The sequence below is a fragment of the Styela clava genome, chromosome 3, assembly GCF_964204865.1.
Source record: "Styela clava chromosome 3, kaStyClav1.hap1.2, whole genome shotgun sequence".
Classification (NCBI taxonomy): domain Eukaryota; kingdom Metazoa; phylum Chordata; class Ascidiacea; order Stolidobranchia; family Styelidae; genus Styela; species Styela clava.
The window spans coordinates 13,437,104-13,452,708 of NC_135252.1; the positions used below are offsets into that span (position 1 = coordinate 13,437,104).

Consider the following 15,605-nt stretch of genomic DNA (forward strand, 5'->3'; position numbering starts at 1 on the left):
ATGTAGGCAGGATGTACCATCGGGGTAGGGTTAGGGATAAAGGATTAGGAATCAAAATCAGGTTTCTTATCCATCCAGATAGTCAAAAACGTTTCTTGGCTCCAATTATCTGATTTTGTTCAGAAGATTTTTCTCTTGGTCATTCTCTTTCATTAAATTTTTTCAATATTATACTTAATCCTAATGTGTCATATAATTAATACAGTATTTCGTATTTTAGAATAATTTAGAAATAGTTTTATGAAGATAACCAATATGAAATCATATTGCAATACTTGTTTCACTTTGCTATTGATTTGTAATGGATTGATATTATTTGCGAACGGTTACAGTTTACGAAAACCGAAAGAAGCTTCATCGATATTTTTAATAAAACACGATCTACGACTTTGTTTTGACAATCTTCAAGGTGAGATCCTTGTTTTGCATTATACCCACGTAGGTGTTTTATTTATGTAAACAACAAATGCACGTTCTCAAATTATTTATTTAATTTACATGAAGTTGGTGAGACATTTCTAAAATTAAAATGTGCCAGTTAAGAACCGAGATATAATGCCTATCAATGTACTACTATAACGGCGATTTAAAAACATAAATAGTTTTTTATCTTCGATATATATGAAAGTAGCTAAATGAAAGTAGATAAAATTCACTATTTAATCTTTGTAAACGGTTTAATTTACGTTCGGAATTTGATTTAACCTTGCTTTGGTATAATATATTTTATATATTGCAAATTTGGGGTTGCATATTATGACATCCTAAATGATAAATATATACTAGTCATGGTTGATATTGAATCAAATAAATATGCTGCAATAATTTGTAGTATTAAATATTTTTCCAAAGAGTATTTTTCTTATAAATAAAATGTTCTGTTAATTTCAGCTGGTCGTCTTGTGCGTTCTATTGATGGTGAAGATTTTTGCAATTATAATGGAAAGAATTACACGTTTATGCAACATATATTCGATCCAGCAACGTGCAGATCTTGTATTTGTCTGGCTCCCCACACTTTGTATTGCTGTCAGGCGTAAGTATTTTATTCGACATTGTGTACCCACAACTCTGATTAAAAAAAATAATAAAATCAAACAATTTATAAAAAGCTTAGAAATGAAACGCGAAACTCAGCATTACTACAATCAACTCCTATATTTCTCATAACCTATAAAAATACAGCAAATATTATTTTCTCCATTTTAGTGAACTAGTGCCGGAGGAAATGCCGCCACAGTGCAAAGCGGTTCCAGACAGTCGACACAGTCCTGTACCACCGCTCAGGCACTGCTTGGCGCCCCTGATAGAAAACAATACGTCCAGCAGACGTCCAGAAGCTTGCAAGGATCGGAACTTACGCGAAGCTTTATCTGGAACAAAGCTGCTACATGTCGGTGGCGGCAGAAGCGGAATTCTGAGAATAATGGCGGTCAAATCTATGAACACAAACGCAAAAAGACATTCCGGGGATAAAACGAAAGCAGATATTAGAATTCTGGGAAAACTAATTCTCCAAAGAAAGAATTTTATTGATATCAAAAGTGACCTGTGAATGAGTATACGACCTTTTTGCCAGCATGCAAAAGCCTGTCGTGTTGTAGCAGCGTGAAGATACGTTCACTGGGAATCTTGGATGAGGAAATTATGAGTCACCTGATTCTCTCACGTTATCCAGAAATGAATGTTTGTTGTTGGAATTATCTCTGTAGATGGCTCCTAATGGCACCATCTTCGCACCTTAAATCTAACAGAAGATCATCTTGGGTCGATGCCCGTTATTTGATTGAAAATTGAAAATACAGAGATGACAAATAAAGCACAAAAATGTTTGCAGTATCTCTTCATACAAGAGTGTACGCAACATTTACGAGCACAGAATACGGAATATATTCCATGGCTCACTAAACGACCATTTTGCTAATGGTCCACCGATTTTCTCAAAAATGCGTTTTTCAAAAACCCATTTCACCTGGAGGCCGAAAACAGTGTTGTATTTTTCCACATGTATTATATCCTCTCATTTCAGTCTGTGGACCTCATCATCAAGGTTGGAAGTTTACACCGACGACATCCTGAAATGTCTTGAAGAATCAAATTGTATCATTTTTATATTACTTTACGCTCTTATATAACTTATTTATTCGAACGTTTTATATTCATCTGCGTTTCTATCACATATTTATTTTTTCTATTCTATTTTGTAAATGCAATATCACATTATAATTTGAAAATAGTTTTGAGACACTTGTGTCTGTTGATCTTCCTACGGGTAATTTAGATTATACAACCGCGCATTGTTACCATTATTGGCAAGTTGATTAGATTTACTGGTTTTCCAATGAAACAATACACCTAGAATGTTGAGGTCTAAAATTGAAGGAAATCATCCATCCTTAATCTTATCTTGAATATCGTTCCAAATATATACATATAAATCATTACCAATTGGTAAAATGGTAAGATAGAATTTCTTGGTGTAAATACCAAAAGATGTCATGTTAAGTTGATGGCAAATGCCACGTAGAAATGACGACAAAGATAAAAGTAAAAAAAAACGAAAATCAAAAACGAAAGGAGCCAAATACAATAGAAATTTTTTTATTAAATGAAAGTAGCCTAATGCTATTCAAATTATTCTGAAATGTTTTTCATTTTTACAAAACTAAATGGTTTAGTAATCCAGACACAGTTCTCTATCGAGGAATATGTCGGAAATCACTCGTCCAGAACCTATGCGTATTAGATAGATGCTTATAACTGAGAGTTTATTTAATTCCTTTTGCGCACAGTCACTATTGAACAACAAAACAAAATGGAGTACTGCTGAGATCGTTATGAATGTTCGTTTGACAAGCGTGACAAATTATCTTGCATAAAGTACGTTAAACAGAAACATCACAGCTGAGAATCTGAAGGCAAGTGTTATTATAAAGCAGTGCTATAAATGTTGTAGCAACTCTCATACTCATTTGCGATTAGGTCTGAAACTAGGTTCATTCACAGTTTACCTTATATATATGGTGTAAGTAAACGAATTACAATAAACATGCATCAAGACAAAACATAGCATTGATTTTCCATTTAATGAAACTCACGAACATGCAGTTATACCTTGAATATAAACAGACGGCAATTCTAACGGAAATTATTTGATACTAACTTTATCCGATTAGCCTATCTGTGAAATAAATCTTGAAAAAATTCTTTCGAGTGAACATACAACACAATTGAAAATAAAAATACTTTGACGATGACATAATTTTCCAGCAATGTAATAAAAAACACCCATTACATCAAAAATGAATTATACTTTTAAACATAGTTCATAGAATTATACTTTTAAACAAGTTCGAAATGAACATCTTGCAGGAACAGCACCTAGTATATTACATTCAGATTTAGATCTTTATTTTCATCGTGCAAGAATCAATGTAAAACAATAAACACGCATAGAAAAACACCAAACAAAAACTGAAAACATTGAATCTAGCAAGTGATGAGGGGTCGCAAAAGACTCGGTGAGTCATCCAGTCAGCGACACCTTATTGCTAGGTTTGAGCAGTAAGTATAACGAAGAAACAATTTATTAAAAACAATCATCTCAAAATACAGAATCATGAACAGAATAGTGAGAAAACCCATTTTAATTTATTTCGTGTAGATGGCGAATTAGCGTCATCTGGTAGTCTCTAGTGAACAGGATATGCCTCGGTGCGTGCAAGTGTGATAGTATTTTTTCCGCGTGTTCATGATTCTTTGTTTTTCTGTTTTTGTAATTTGTTATTGCTGTGTTAAGTAATGATTTTCTATTGCTGTGTTTCGTAATGATTAACCCCGAATGCGAGGATGAGAACGCATCGTCTGCCACGTTCTGGGCGGTGACACAGAGTCGAGTTTTGTGTTTCGTGTCAGCAGTTTATGTTGAACTTATTTCACTTTAAGTTGACTTATTGCTGTTTTAAAATAAGAATAAACCGCAGTCGGGCCTCGGATCTTCTGTTTTATCGTGGCAGATGTTTTAAAAAGTATAGGAAGAAAAAGCTGCGACAAAATTGGCGAGCACGCCAGGACGATAATTTGTGAGAATTATCGATACAAGTATAACGAAACGATATGAATTTTTTAATGGCACTTCCACGATTCCCTCAGGGGGATGATTTCGACGGATTTATGAGGGGATCCGATTCTTATTGCACCGGCGTGGATGTGTCACAAGAATTGAGAAAGCATATGTTGATTACTTGTTTAGATAGTCAAACTAAATGGGACATCAAAAATGGCCGCGGAAATGTGTATGACTTAGAAGCTGACGAAATAATCGAGCGAATACGGTCCAGCGCTTCTGCGCCGTCGCGTCTACATAAGTTGAGACAGGAACTCTTTAATAAAGAATTCTTTTGACTATGTTTCTCTTATCCAAAACGGACGTAGGGCACGGGATTTAACTATTTGTAAGCGAGTTTGCGAGCGTGGTGTCCTTGCAAATTGAAGCGAGAGATACATGTGAACAACTTATTTGTGTCAAATAATATACCTTGATGAATAAAGAATTCTCGCCGTTTTCACTTTCCACAGCCTTGGATTTCCCTTGCGCTTCCGTCGTTCAAGGCGCGATTTAACTTCTTGTATTGATATGTTATATATGGTTGGTTCTAGCGGTAAGAGCAAAGTATGGGAATACTTGGTGTGTCATAATGATGGCGTGATTTGTAAAATATGCTTATCCTTATTAAGTCAAAGGGTTCCGCCGATTTAAAAAAAAATCACCAGCAATTTGTAGAGCCATCTCGGAGCAAAACACAAGAGCAAGTATGATTGGAGCCAATGCAGAAAGGCATTGGAGCCAATGCAGAAAAACTCTGCTCAACTACATCTGAGACTGCTGAACTGTAGCTATTGGGATTAATAAGCTTTCTGCCCCTACAATACGTGTTCTTTCTTGCCACGCTCACAATTGCATGAGTTCGACATTTCATTTCTTTTGCAAGAAAACACAATATTCTTGTATTCAACACAGTATTGCTTGTTACTGTATCCATATTTGTAGGTGAGGAAACATCGGTATCGGCTTAGCTCCCTACTTTTAGAAAACCATCGGTATCGGTTTAAAAAGGCAGTATCGGTCGAGCCTAGTCCTAATTAAGCAATCGACATGCGTCTACTCTAACGGACCTTTCCAAATAGCTGTATCGTGGTGTGCCAAGTTATAGTTTCTCACTTCATTTTTTGTATGACTTTTTTCTTTTTTGTCATCTCGCTCTTTCTGTTTTTTCATCGCTCTCGGCTGTATTTGTATTTCTTATAATTTAATACTATCATCGCGGTTTACTTTTTATTTCGAGAATTTATATAGCAAACTCTGCACAGATGGACCATGGTACGTTTATCACCACTTTTCAGTCACTCTAGAGACATTTGGAAATCTTTTGATGAAATAGTCTCAACATGGAACGTTGCACTATACTGAAAGTCCACATCTCGCGTAGCTGTCCTATAATCCAAGGGACGGTCGCTACGCTACCCCCAAGAGGGAGATTTAGGGAAACTTGTTCAGTAAAGTAAACAACGGCCGCTCGTTTGTGTTCGATTGACGCACCCGGGTCGTTGCTCCAGACGAATGACGAAAATTGTTCGGCGCACTGCCCCCGACACCGATAGTCCATTACGTACTTACATACTACAAATTGATCGTCATAAATTGATCGATCATCCCAAATGAAAGTCGATAATCATTAATTTCAAGGTCCGTGATCACTCAACCGTGACGATAATTTTTTGTCATAAACTTCACTTCAATTACCTTTGTAACCCAAATATGACATCTCTATCTATCACCCTTCTCGAGATATGACCAAAAATCACCTGCGCGTGATTGGTTGGGGCTGCCTAAAAACGATTCAATTCATTTTTCAAACATGCCCATGTCATTAGATTCTTGATAGCACCTCTCAGAGACCCACAATAAGTCAAAATCAATGGAGCGTGACTGGGGTAAGGTGAAAAAAAATCTTGAAAAAGGCATTTACCTAATTTTTCCGAACGTACCTATGCACTTCATTTCTCAATATCTTTATCCTGCGTAGCGCAACATTCCGAACTCTTTGGGGCGTTACAGGGAGGGGAAATCCCAAATTTCCGGTGGTGAAATCTTCGAATAATTATTCTTTTCGAGATTTAAGTATCGCTTTGCCCGAAATCTCATTCCAAGTGCCCTGAACCGTCCAAAATCAATAATAGCTGAGTGGACGTGGCTTTTCACGCGTTTTCTCACTGAGGGACGGAGGCACTGCCCCACCCCCGATGATACTTGTAAAAATTCCCAATACTCGAACAAACACTTTCCCGCTCCGGATATGGAGCAAGTCCGTTATATACATAGCAGCTCTTTGTGGAGTAGTCCAAGCACACGCCGGAAAAGTTTATAAAATAACTGAAATTTTTAAATATTTATGTTAACTTGAATATCATTTTGCCATGCTCGCGGAAAGACCGTTTAATGACGGTGTATCACTGGGCGTAAAAACCCGGGGGTTTTGTTCGCAGAAATACAATAGAAATGATTCGCGTACTCTTGTTAATGTGCATGAAGTTGCGACACCCCGTGTAGCCTATATAATCGCGGATGACGGTGATAAGTTTGTAGAAGTTATTTAACTCTTTGAACTCTGACGTCTCTGAGCGAAGTTACTCGCTCCCCCTGAAGGTTCGCGGCGCCGTATTGGTAGAACAATAAAATAATTCTAAATATTGGCTATTTGGCACGCCTATAACTTTTTATCAAATTTAGGTAGCACGTTGTGTGACATTTCAATCGAAAGAAAATTTTATCGTGCATTCAGAATGTATTTTCCCTTTCGAAATACATTTTGTCAAAAACAATAAAATTGACTCTAATCTAACAGTGATTTTTTTGCATGTAAGTGAGTTATGGCTCCAAATTTTGTTATTTTGGTACAAAATATACAGCCAATAATTGATGTTCATAAAGAGTTCTTCATAGGCTTTTTGTTGATATTCGAATTATTATCGTGGCTGCCGTATAACCAATTTTATATTTAAATATTCAATTGTGTATCATTGTCGGGTGAACAACTCCGATACGCGGTCATGGCGCACTGATTACGCAAAAGCCAATCACGTGGCTAAAGTCATGAAGATGTTGATACGTACGTTCGAAACGTATTGCGTGGCAAAATGCGCAAGATAACTTTCACGACGACGTTCTCAGCGGGGCATCGGTCGCCCAGTTTCGATATGATTGAAGCACCGACGTCGAGTAACGCATGCAGTAATGGAGAAGTGAAGTTTATATCGTCAATTCCGTCACATAAAATTTCCATGGAAAATGTTTTATTCATTCATCAGTATTTTATTCATTATTCATCAGTATTATTCAGTCAGATATTTGTTCAAATATCAACCAAAATAAATACTTGTCCATCTTCAGATCAAAATATCAGATTGTACGAATATTAGGCGAAGCAAGTCAAGACAATAACTGTATACTGAGTTAGGGAGTAACCGGTAACTTGGTCGTACGATTAAGTGAACCGTTTTATGGTCAAATCACATAATATATATGGACCGTTTTTATACATCCGTTAGACTCGCAGACTACTTGTTTCGTCAGAAAGTTACTAGAATATGCGGTACAACCATGACCGATAGGAAACACTTCCCCAAAATGATTATAAAACGAAACAATGAAATGGGTAAAGGAGAATCGGACTAATTGTACAACTGGAGTGTTGATGCCATTGCATGGCAAGACAAAAAAACAATATATTTTATTACAACGGCATTTTTAGATTCGCCGAACACGCGAGTTCAAAGATACGAGCCAGCTCAACGAAAAAGAGTCGATATCATATGTCCAGCAGCGGTTAGCGTACAATTCCTTCATGGGAGGGACAGACAAAAATGACCAAATGACTCCTGCAAAAATGCAGACTGCACTACAAATGGCCGAGAGGACTCGTTATGAAGTTTTTTGCGTGGGCGACATACAACTCGTACGTGTTAATGAATTTTGTTAGGCCTCATAACATAAGAGGAAAAAGAGTATTCACTTTTCACAATTTTCTAGAACAATTGTTTGAAGAGCTCGCTGGAGGGAGCAAAATGTTAACGACAAAAAATGCAAGATTGTTAAACAGAATGAGGAATTGACAGATATGAAAAGACTTCGAGTAAACGTACGCCACGATGTGTATAAACCGAAAAAAGCCAGCACTAATAACAGATGTGTCGTATGCCGCAAAATTTACAAAATTGCAAGGAGGTCCAATCCTGCCGCTAAAGACAAAGAGTTGCCCAAACAATGCAAAACTACGTTCAAATGCAGATACTGCGATGAATACTTATGCATAGGGAATGAAACCAATAATCATTGGTATGATTGGCATAACAAAGTGCAATATTGGGTTTAGAGTGTATAGCAGTCTTTTATCCACTTCGACAAGATATATACTATTTTCATAACGTATTTTTATTTAGTATATGATATTATTCCCGCCGAGGCACGACAGTGTAGTTAACATTATTATTCTCAGCCAATGATCAGTTTATACACATTTAAGTAAAAGCTAGATTGCAACACCTGGGTATATTGCAAACAAAAACAATAAGATCAGGGTGAATCACCGCGCGATAAAAACGGGGGCTTTTGTTGCGGACAGAAAGATATAATTGATATGACCGTTGTAGTCCAAGCCCATGCCGAAAAAGTTTATAAAATAACTGACATTTTTAAATATTTATGTTAACTTGAATATCATTTTGCTATGCTCGCGGAAAGACCGTCCAATGACGGTGTATCACTGGGCATAAAAACCCGGAGGGTTTTGTTCGCAGAAATACAATAGAAATGATTTGTGTACTCGTTTGTCTATTATTAATGTGTATGAAGTTGCGACACCCCATGTAACCTATATAATCGCTTATGACGGTGATAAATTTCTAGCAGTTATTTAAAGGAAATTCGACAAGATACTATTTCCATAACATATTTTTATTTAATATTTAAAATAAGATATTATTCCCGCCGAGGAACGACAGTGTAGTTAAAATTAATATTCTCAGCCAATGATCAGTTTATACACATTTAAGTAAACGCTAGATTGCAACACCTGGGTATATTGCAAACGATAAGATCAGGGTGAATCACCGCGCGAAAAAAAAACAGGGGCTTTTGTTGCGGACAGAAAGATATAACTGAAGTGTTTGAATAGCACATCGGTGCAAGTTGCTACACATTTCAAGAAGTTATTCAAGAAACAAGACTGTCATAATTTTAAAATTGATCAATGATTAATAGGTGTTGCTCTTTATATTGAGGAACCGCAGTGTAATTAGGAGACTCGGTATTCTTAAGTCAGAGATTTTATCTGTGTACAGTTGGATATATTTCAGATTTACCGGCGATACTTTATTAGAGAACCGCGCACCGATTTTTTAAATATTGAAAGTCGTAAAATATACAGGAATGCTTTGCTATGCTAGTACATAGTATTTGTAGGGCGCATCGCATAATTCACACCATGCAATTTATCGTTGTTGGTATCAAAACGCTGGTCAGTATGCATGTATCTATTGAATGGTCTTCTGTGTTTCATTTTATATCGTCATGTAAATGGAACTATGTACACAGTGGGTCCTCGTCGGTTTTTAGGACTCAACAAACCAGTATTTGTGCTGTAAACAATGGCCTTTATAAACGCCGAGATCCGCAATTACTCATCAGTAACGGCACGAGCGAACTCAACAAAAAATATAACAGAATTTATTCAAGCGAAGCAAACCAGTACGAACTAATGGTATTTGGGAGCCATCATAAATAGCAAATTTCGTGTAATAAATTTTACAATGGCTGTCCACTTTTTGTAGGCGGTAACAACCATATGTATTTGGTTTTATTGTGAGAAATTTTGATAAATTATACGATGGAATATTCATTGCAATATAGCAAACAGACACGCACAGGGAAATATTATTATAGAGTGCGAATTTCATAAACACGGGCTATGTTAGCAGGGGATTGCGACAGTGCTCGTTTATGAATGAAGCCAGTAATAGATCTTTGAATGATTTTATACATTCTGAAAAACTTATACCGTACTTATATCGATCGATATTGACACAGTGAAATAATGAATATTTAAATAAATAGTATATATACGTGTAGACGTATAGAAACAGTTTTTAATTATCTTATCAAAGTTATATATATAAATTGCTAGTCATCGGGAACTAATGAACGATGGGCGAGGTAAGTAAACTAAGACTTGAGCAATAATGTAGCATCACAACTACATTGCTGTAATAATCAGCGAGTAAATCACCTGGTTACAGAATACACCTAACTTCCATCTGTACTTATTTTTAGGTAAACAAAGTATTTATGGAAAATAAAGAGATTGACAAGTTCACTCCTCAGATTTTCGAGGTCTGTATACCATAGGCAGCGTAAAGAAGTATTTTTGAAGACTTTTATTTCAAGTCAAAGAAATTGTTAATTGATGAATAGTAGCCACCGAAGTTTACTCTCCAATAAATAGTTTGGTTGCGATAATGAGTAGTTAACTTTCTTGACAATTCACTTAATATACATGCTATCGAATGTATACTCATATATAGTCAGTTTTATGAGTACCTGAACACAGGCTAAAAGCGGATCTTGACAATTACGTTACACTATGAATACCGAATGCCACGACTGAAGACTAGATGACAAAACCGAAATGCATGCAAGAACAATCACCATAGTATTTTACACTCGATATTAACAATTTCAGATTGCGAAAGAAAATGAAGATTTTCCACTGAAAGCAAGTCAAACCCAGGAAAGGATTTTTTATTTACATCACGGCAGTGATAACTTTGTATTAATAAAACACCCTCAAGCAAATCGCACATTTTAAAATACCGATCTTTATAATATTTTTTCTGTGATATTTCAGTCACAGTATGAAATCGTTCGACATGTATATCAGAATTCCTATATACAAAATAAGAACACCAATTTTTGCACTGTAAAATATAGAAATAAATATCATGAGGTATTTCAGTATTAGTTATCAAAAATCAAATTATTGAAACTTAAATTTTCAGGAAGACGACATGGACGAGTTGAAACAAAAGATGCATGACCTGGTAAGTTTTTGTAAATTATTTAAGTGTAAGAGAGCAATTATACGCACACGAAGGAAAAAACGAAATATTTCAGCTACGGTAACTTATCAGTACCTATGTGAGGGGCCCGACCGGTAAGGGTACCCAGGCTATCCTAGCTTTTAGAAGTCGATATGACGATGATTCATGCTTCTAGTTTTCACGTGAATTGAAATACTAAATGGTCCAAGTTTACTGTATTATCATATCTGGTACCGTAGTCTAACGTTCCCCATATAAAACCTCTGACATTCGTTATAAGCACGCCTTTTTTTCTGATCCGCTGACATGCGACCGTGGAACCGCGATAATTAATTTTTATTTTGTTGACGTCAGCTCACAAAACTTCAGATAGAAAAACGAATCCCCCGGTGCCATCAGGAAGTTTGGGAATAAATAAAAGTAGCCTAATAGCCTTCTAGCGACAACAACAATCTTGAACAATCAGTGAAAATTTCAGAGCAATTGATCCAAAACGATCCATACGTATTTTATTCCCGATACTGTTATTCCTAACCTACAAAGTCCAGGTTGTATGAAAAAAGAGTACGTTAAAACCAGGATTGCTATACTTGGTCTTTGCTCGATAATAGTAGAATGGATAATGAACAAGAAGAAACTTATTTGAATGAATTGCAAGTTAACTAGATCGAAGATTTAGTTTTAAATTGCTATATGATTGATAAATGATACTATTATTTAGGATGAGTTAGAATCATCGGCGGGATTTAAACGAAGGAACCCGTTGTTAGCGAGTTGGCTACAAAAGAGAACCCGTTCTGAAAATTTTGAATCCTCTCACTGATTAGAATGTACCAACAATTTCGAAATGAAGTTTTACAACCCAACTAATCTTTTTCATGATATCTTACTGAAAAGGATTTTCAGAGAGCACAAGTAAACTATTTCTCTTCATTTCGTTCTTATTTTCAGGAAAACCAATGTCAAAAATTGAGTAAAGAACGCGATGAAGCGGTAAGTAAAAGATATCTTTTATTTGAACCAAACTTTAACGCATTTCTGTTGTTTTGATAAACCATTATACCCATTCGAACCAGTTCTGGTCTTCCAAAAATACATTCCAAAAAAGACAATTTTTTATACCTTAGGCTACCTTATACGCGACTCAGTTATATTCATTATTTAGAAAGTTAAGATGCGATTACTTTTAGCGAGTTGGCTACAAAAGAGAACCCGTTCTGAAAATTTTGAATCCTCTCACTGATTAGAATGTACCAACAATTTCGAAATGAAGTTTTACAACCCAACTAATCTTTTTCATGATATCTTACCGAAAAGGATTTTCAGAGAGCACAAGTAAACTATTTCTCTTCATTTCGTTCTTATTTTCAGGAAAACCAACGTCAAAAATTGAGTAAAGAACGCGATGAAGCGGTAAGTAAAAGATATCTTTTATTTGAACCAAACTTTAACGTTTTTCTGTTGTTTTGAGAAATCATTATACCCATTCGAACCAGTTCTGGTCTTACAAAAATACATTCCAAAAAAGACAATTTTTTATACCTTAGGCTACCTTATACGCGACTCAGTTATATTCATTATTTAGAAAGTTAAAATGCGATTACTTTTTAGAATATTGGATTTCCAATGAGCCATTACATTAGAATGAAATTCAATCCAACACTAAACGTTCATTGTGATTCAATTGTCCAACATTTCATTTTCAGATGGCAAAGGGGGATCACACAGATCAGGATCTTGGAGTCAAATTAACTTCAGCAGATTCTGAAATCACACGATTGGTAGCTTTTGTTAATTCAAAAAATTCTATGCCATGTATATATTACTCGTTTAGAAGCTTCATATGCAGGGGGATCAGATCAAGTGTAGACAAATGTTTGTTAAAATATTTACAATATAAATGTAATAGAGAAAAAAAATATTCTCCAAAAATAGCATTATAAAGATAAATAATAGAATTCATTGTTATTTTTTCGATATATCCTCGTTTTGCCTTCACCACACACCTCGATATATTAGTCTTTGTAATAGTTGCATATTTTAATCGGCGCTTTAAAATATATTCTATAAAACTAATTTAATTTTTTCAGCGATCCGAGAAAAAGAAATTGGAACAAGAAGTGGATCGTCTGGTGAGTAACAAAACTGTCTAGTTTTCTTCTCTACAAAAAGATTTAGAGAATCGTGTTCAATATGAAAAATAATATTCAATTTTCGAGTCATGATTTATTGAGTATATTCGACAATTTTATCACCGTATATTTCGACTCGTCTAGGGATCAACTACATTTTGAGAAAAAAATTTCCATGAGAATATAATAATCGCATTTTTTTTTAGAAAAATCGCAGCATTTGGCAAGTCATACGAGACAAGTTACCATGTTGCCGTCGACAACATTGATCCTGGCCAACAATCAAAATATACTATAGTATCAGTATTTGCGTGACATTTGTTGACGAGACATAGAACTCTTACGATAAACAAGATCTCTTTATACATCATAGTTGTTTTTTTAAATATCTACTCAATTGAAAACAGTATTTTCTTGCGACAGAACATCTTCTCGATACTCGACGTTGTTTGGATAGATATAAACTGAATTGAGTAAATGTCTCTACTATTAAGGTTGGGCATTCCAAATTGATTTATAATTTATTAAAATCGGTTTAGACGAAAAATTCCAATCGCCGGTCGCCATTTGTTTTGTTTATGTCCACCAAAGATCAAGATAAATGTCTCACAGCCTCATTTTTGAAATTCTGACGTATGACTGTTTTCTTCCTAGTGAGTTATTGTTTGGACATGTTTCTCATTATGTGTGAACGCACAGTGATGGAATCTATGTTTTCAGTAATTTACGTGCCTCAAGGACCCATCACAATAAAAATTACGTACAATCAAATATCTTCTAAGTATTCAAGATTCAACTCGAAAAAAAATACGGTATTTCATTCGATTCTGAAATCATTAAATAACCGAAAATGCCCAGGAAGTTACTATGCACAGAATGTGCAATGAATATTTTTCTGATCTTTTATTATTTTAATATAACAGTGATACCTAACATAACTCATATTACAGTGCATGTGCAATTTCAATATTGGTAGCTGCTACACATTAGCTCTGACGCCCATATTTTGTATTTTAATATTCGTAACCTGATGAAACTTGAAAAATGTAACACAATTGGACAATTATTTGACTTTCATATTTGAAACTGAAAAAAATTGTTTTTTCGAAAACTTGTTACTCATCTATTTCAAAATCACATTATCATTATTCTTGTTCCAGAAAAATGTTCCCGGAAATTGATATTTCGTATAAGTTGGAAACATATGTTCGTTTTGATTCAGTTTTACATGTAATGAATTTAGAATATATACGAAACTCGAAACTTTTCTCATTTAGTGGAAATTTTTTAATTGCTTCTTTCTTTTGCTTTTAGCATTAATAGAATCTTACCTTATTGGAAGTCCTCTATTAATTTTCCGTGTGTATGTTATATGATTGACTGCTGCTGATCTTTTGAATTTACTGAAATTTGAATCAGGTACCGTATTATTGTTGTAGTGTTGTTATTGACTTTACGTTGATAAATATAATAACATAAATAAAATAAGAACACTAAAAGGAAGAAGTGGATAAAAATTCTTCCGACGGTTGGTGAGGTGGATGAAAACACTATAAAGCGAACACTAAAAGGAAGAAATGGATGAAATTTCCTCCGACGGCTGGTGAGGTGGTTGAAGTCACTAAAAGGCCGAAAACTAAAAGGAAGAAGTGGATGAAATTTCTTCCGACGGGTGGTGAGGTGGTTGAAATCTTTTCCGCCGAAGTTGAAGTCACTAAAAAGCTTTGTTAAAAAGCTTGGTTTTGTGTTTTCCTATTTGTCAGAGTAATTATGTATGTATCAGTCGTACTGTAATATCAGCGGGCTTTTGACTTTCTTATCACAACTTCACAGGACAGCAACTTCCAGAGATTTATCAACTTCAGCAACTTCCATTGTTTTTCGCATTCCAAAATTTTATGCGGGAAGAAAAAAATAAATGTAAAGATTTAAGTATATAGTAAAGCACGGCGTATCAACCGGGTACCAATACCCGTCCAGAATACAATACAGCATTGGCAGGCGCGCAGCCAGGATTTTTTCAAAGTGTGGGTTAAAATCGGAATCGAAAATTTACATGCAACGGACTGTCGCCGCGATTGCAAAACAAGATTGAAGCATTACTACCCAGAAAATACCATAAAAATGTGTGATGAGGTGGCCGATTATATATGGTTCGAATTCAACAAATCTCATCTGTTCCTGCAACACCTACTCTGCTCCATTGTAATGCAGACCTTCCTAAAACAAAACATATAGGGTTCTCCGTTTCATTTTTAGTATTTTACATTGCCTTCTTGTCATTCTTTACAAGTTATTTAGCATCTCCTCGCTGATGAA

At 35.2% G+C, this 15,605-nt stretch overlaps 2 protein-coding genes across 3 annotated transcripts; both read left to right on the top strand.

Moving 5' to 3' along the window:
• Window positions 1-221: 221 nt before the first annotated feature.
• LOC120343021 (uncharacterized) lies at window positions 222-2,240 on the top strand. Its single transcript, XM_039412088.2, has 3 exons — window positions 222-409; window positions 892-1,036; window positions 1,210-2,240. Exons 1-3 carry the CDS (start codon window positions 241-243, stop codon window positions 1,553-1,555), a joined length of 660 nt encoding a protein of 219 aa, XP_039268022.2. The 5' UTR covers window positions 222-240; the 3' UTR covers window positions 1,556-2,240.
• Window positions 2,241-10,046: 7,806 nt separating this feature from the next.
• LOC120342907 (uncharacterized) lies at window positions 10,047-14,777 on the top strand. 2 transcript variants are annotated; one of them, XM_078111013.1, is made up of 9 exons: window positions 10,052-10,270; window positions 10,388-10,447; window positions 10,797-10,841; window positions 11,110-11,154; window positions 12,106-12,147; window positions 12,526-12,567; window positions 12,861-12,935; window positions 13,245-13,286; window positions 13,493-14,777. In XM_078111013.1, the coding sequence occupies exons 1-9, from the start codon at window positions 10,262-10,264 to the stop codon at window positions 13,553-13,555; spliced, it is 423 nt and encodes a 140-aa protein (XP_077967139.1). In that variant the 5' UTR covers window positions 10,052-10,261; the 3' UTR covers window positions 13,556-14,777. The 2 variants fall into 2 exon arrangements, with proteins under 2 accessions (XP_077967140.1, XP_077967139.1); XM_078111014.1 differs by lacking the exon at window positions 12,526-12,567 and having other exon boundaries at window positions 10,047-10,270.
• The last annotated feature ends 828 nt before the right edge of the window (window positions 14,778-15,605 follow it).

Bases quoted from the DNA above. Each gene is read 5' to 3' on its own strand.
- LOC120343021 (XM_039412088.2), top strand. From the start codon at position 241: ATGAAGATAACCAATATGAAATCATATTGCAATACTTGTTTCACTTTG. The intron at 410-891 runs GTGAGATCCTTG...TGTTAATTTCAG, and splicing joins TTGTTTTGACAATCTTCAAG to CTGGTCGTCTTGTGCGTTCT. The intron at 1,037-1,209 runs GTAAGTATTTTA...TCTCCATTTTAG, and splicing joins ACTTTGTATTGCTGTCAGGC to TGAACTAGTGCCGGAGGAAA.
- LOC120342907 (XM_078111013.1), top strand. The intron at 11,155-12,105 runs GTAAGTTTTTGT...TCTTATTTTCAG, and splicing joins AACAAAAGATGCATGACCTG to GAAAACCAATGTCAAAAATT. The intron at 12,568-12,860 runs GTAAGTAAAAGA...TTTCATTTTCAG, and splicing joins GTAAAGAACGCGATGAAGCG to ATGGCAAAGGGGGATCACAC.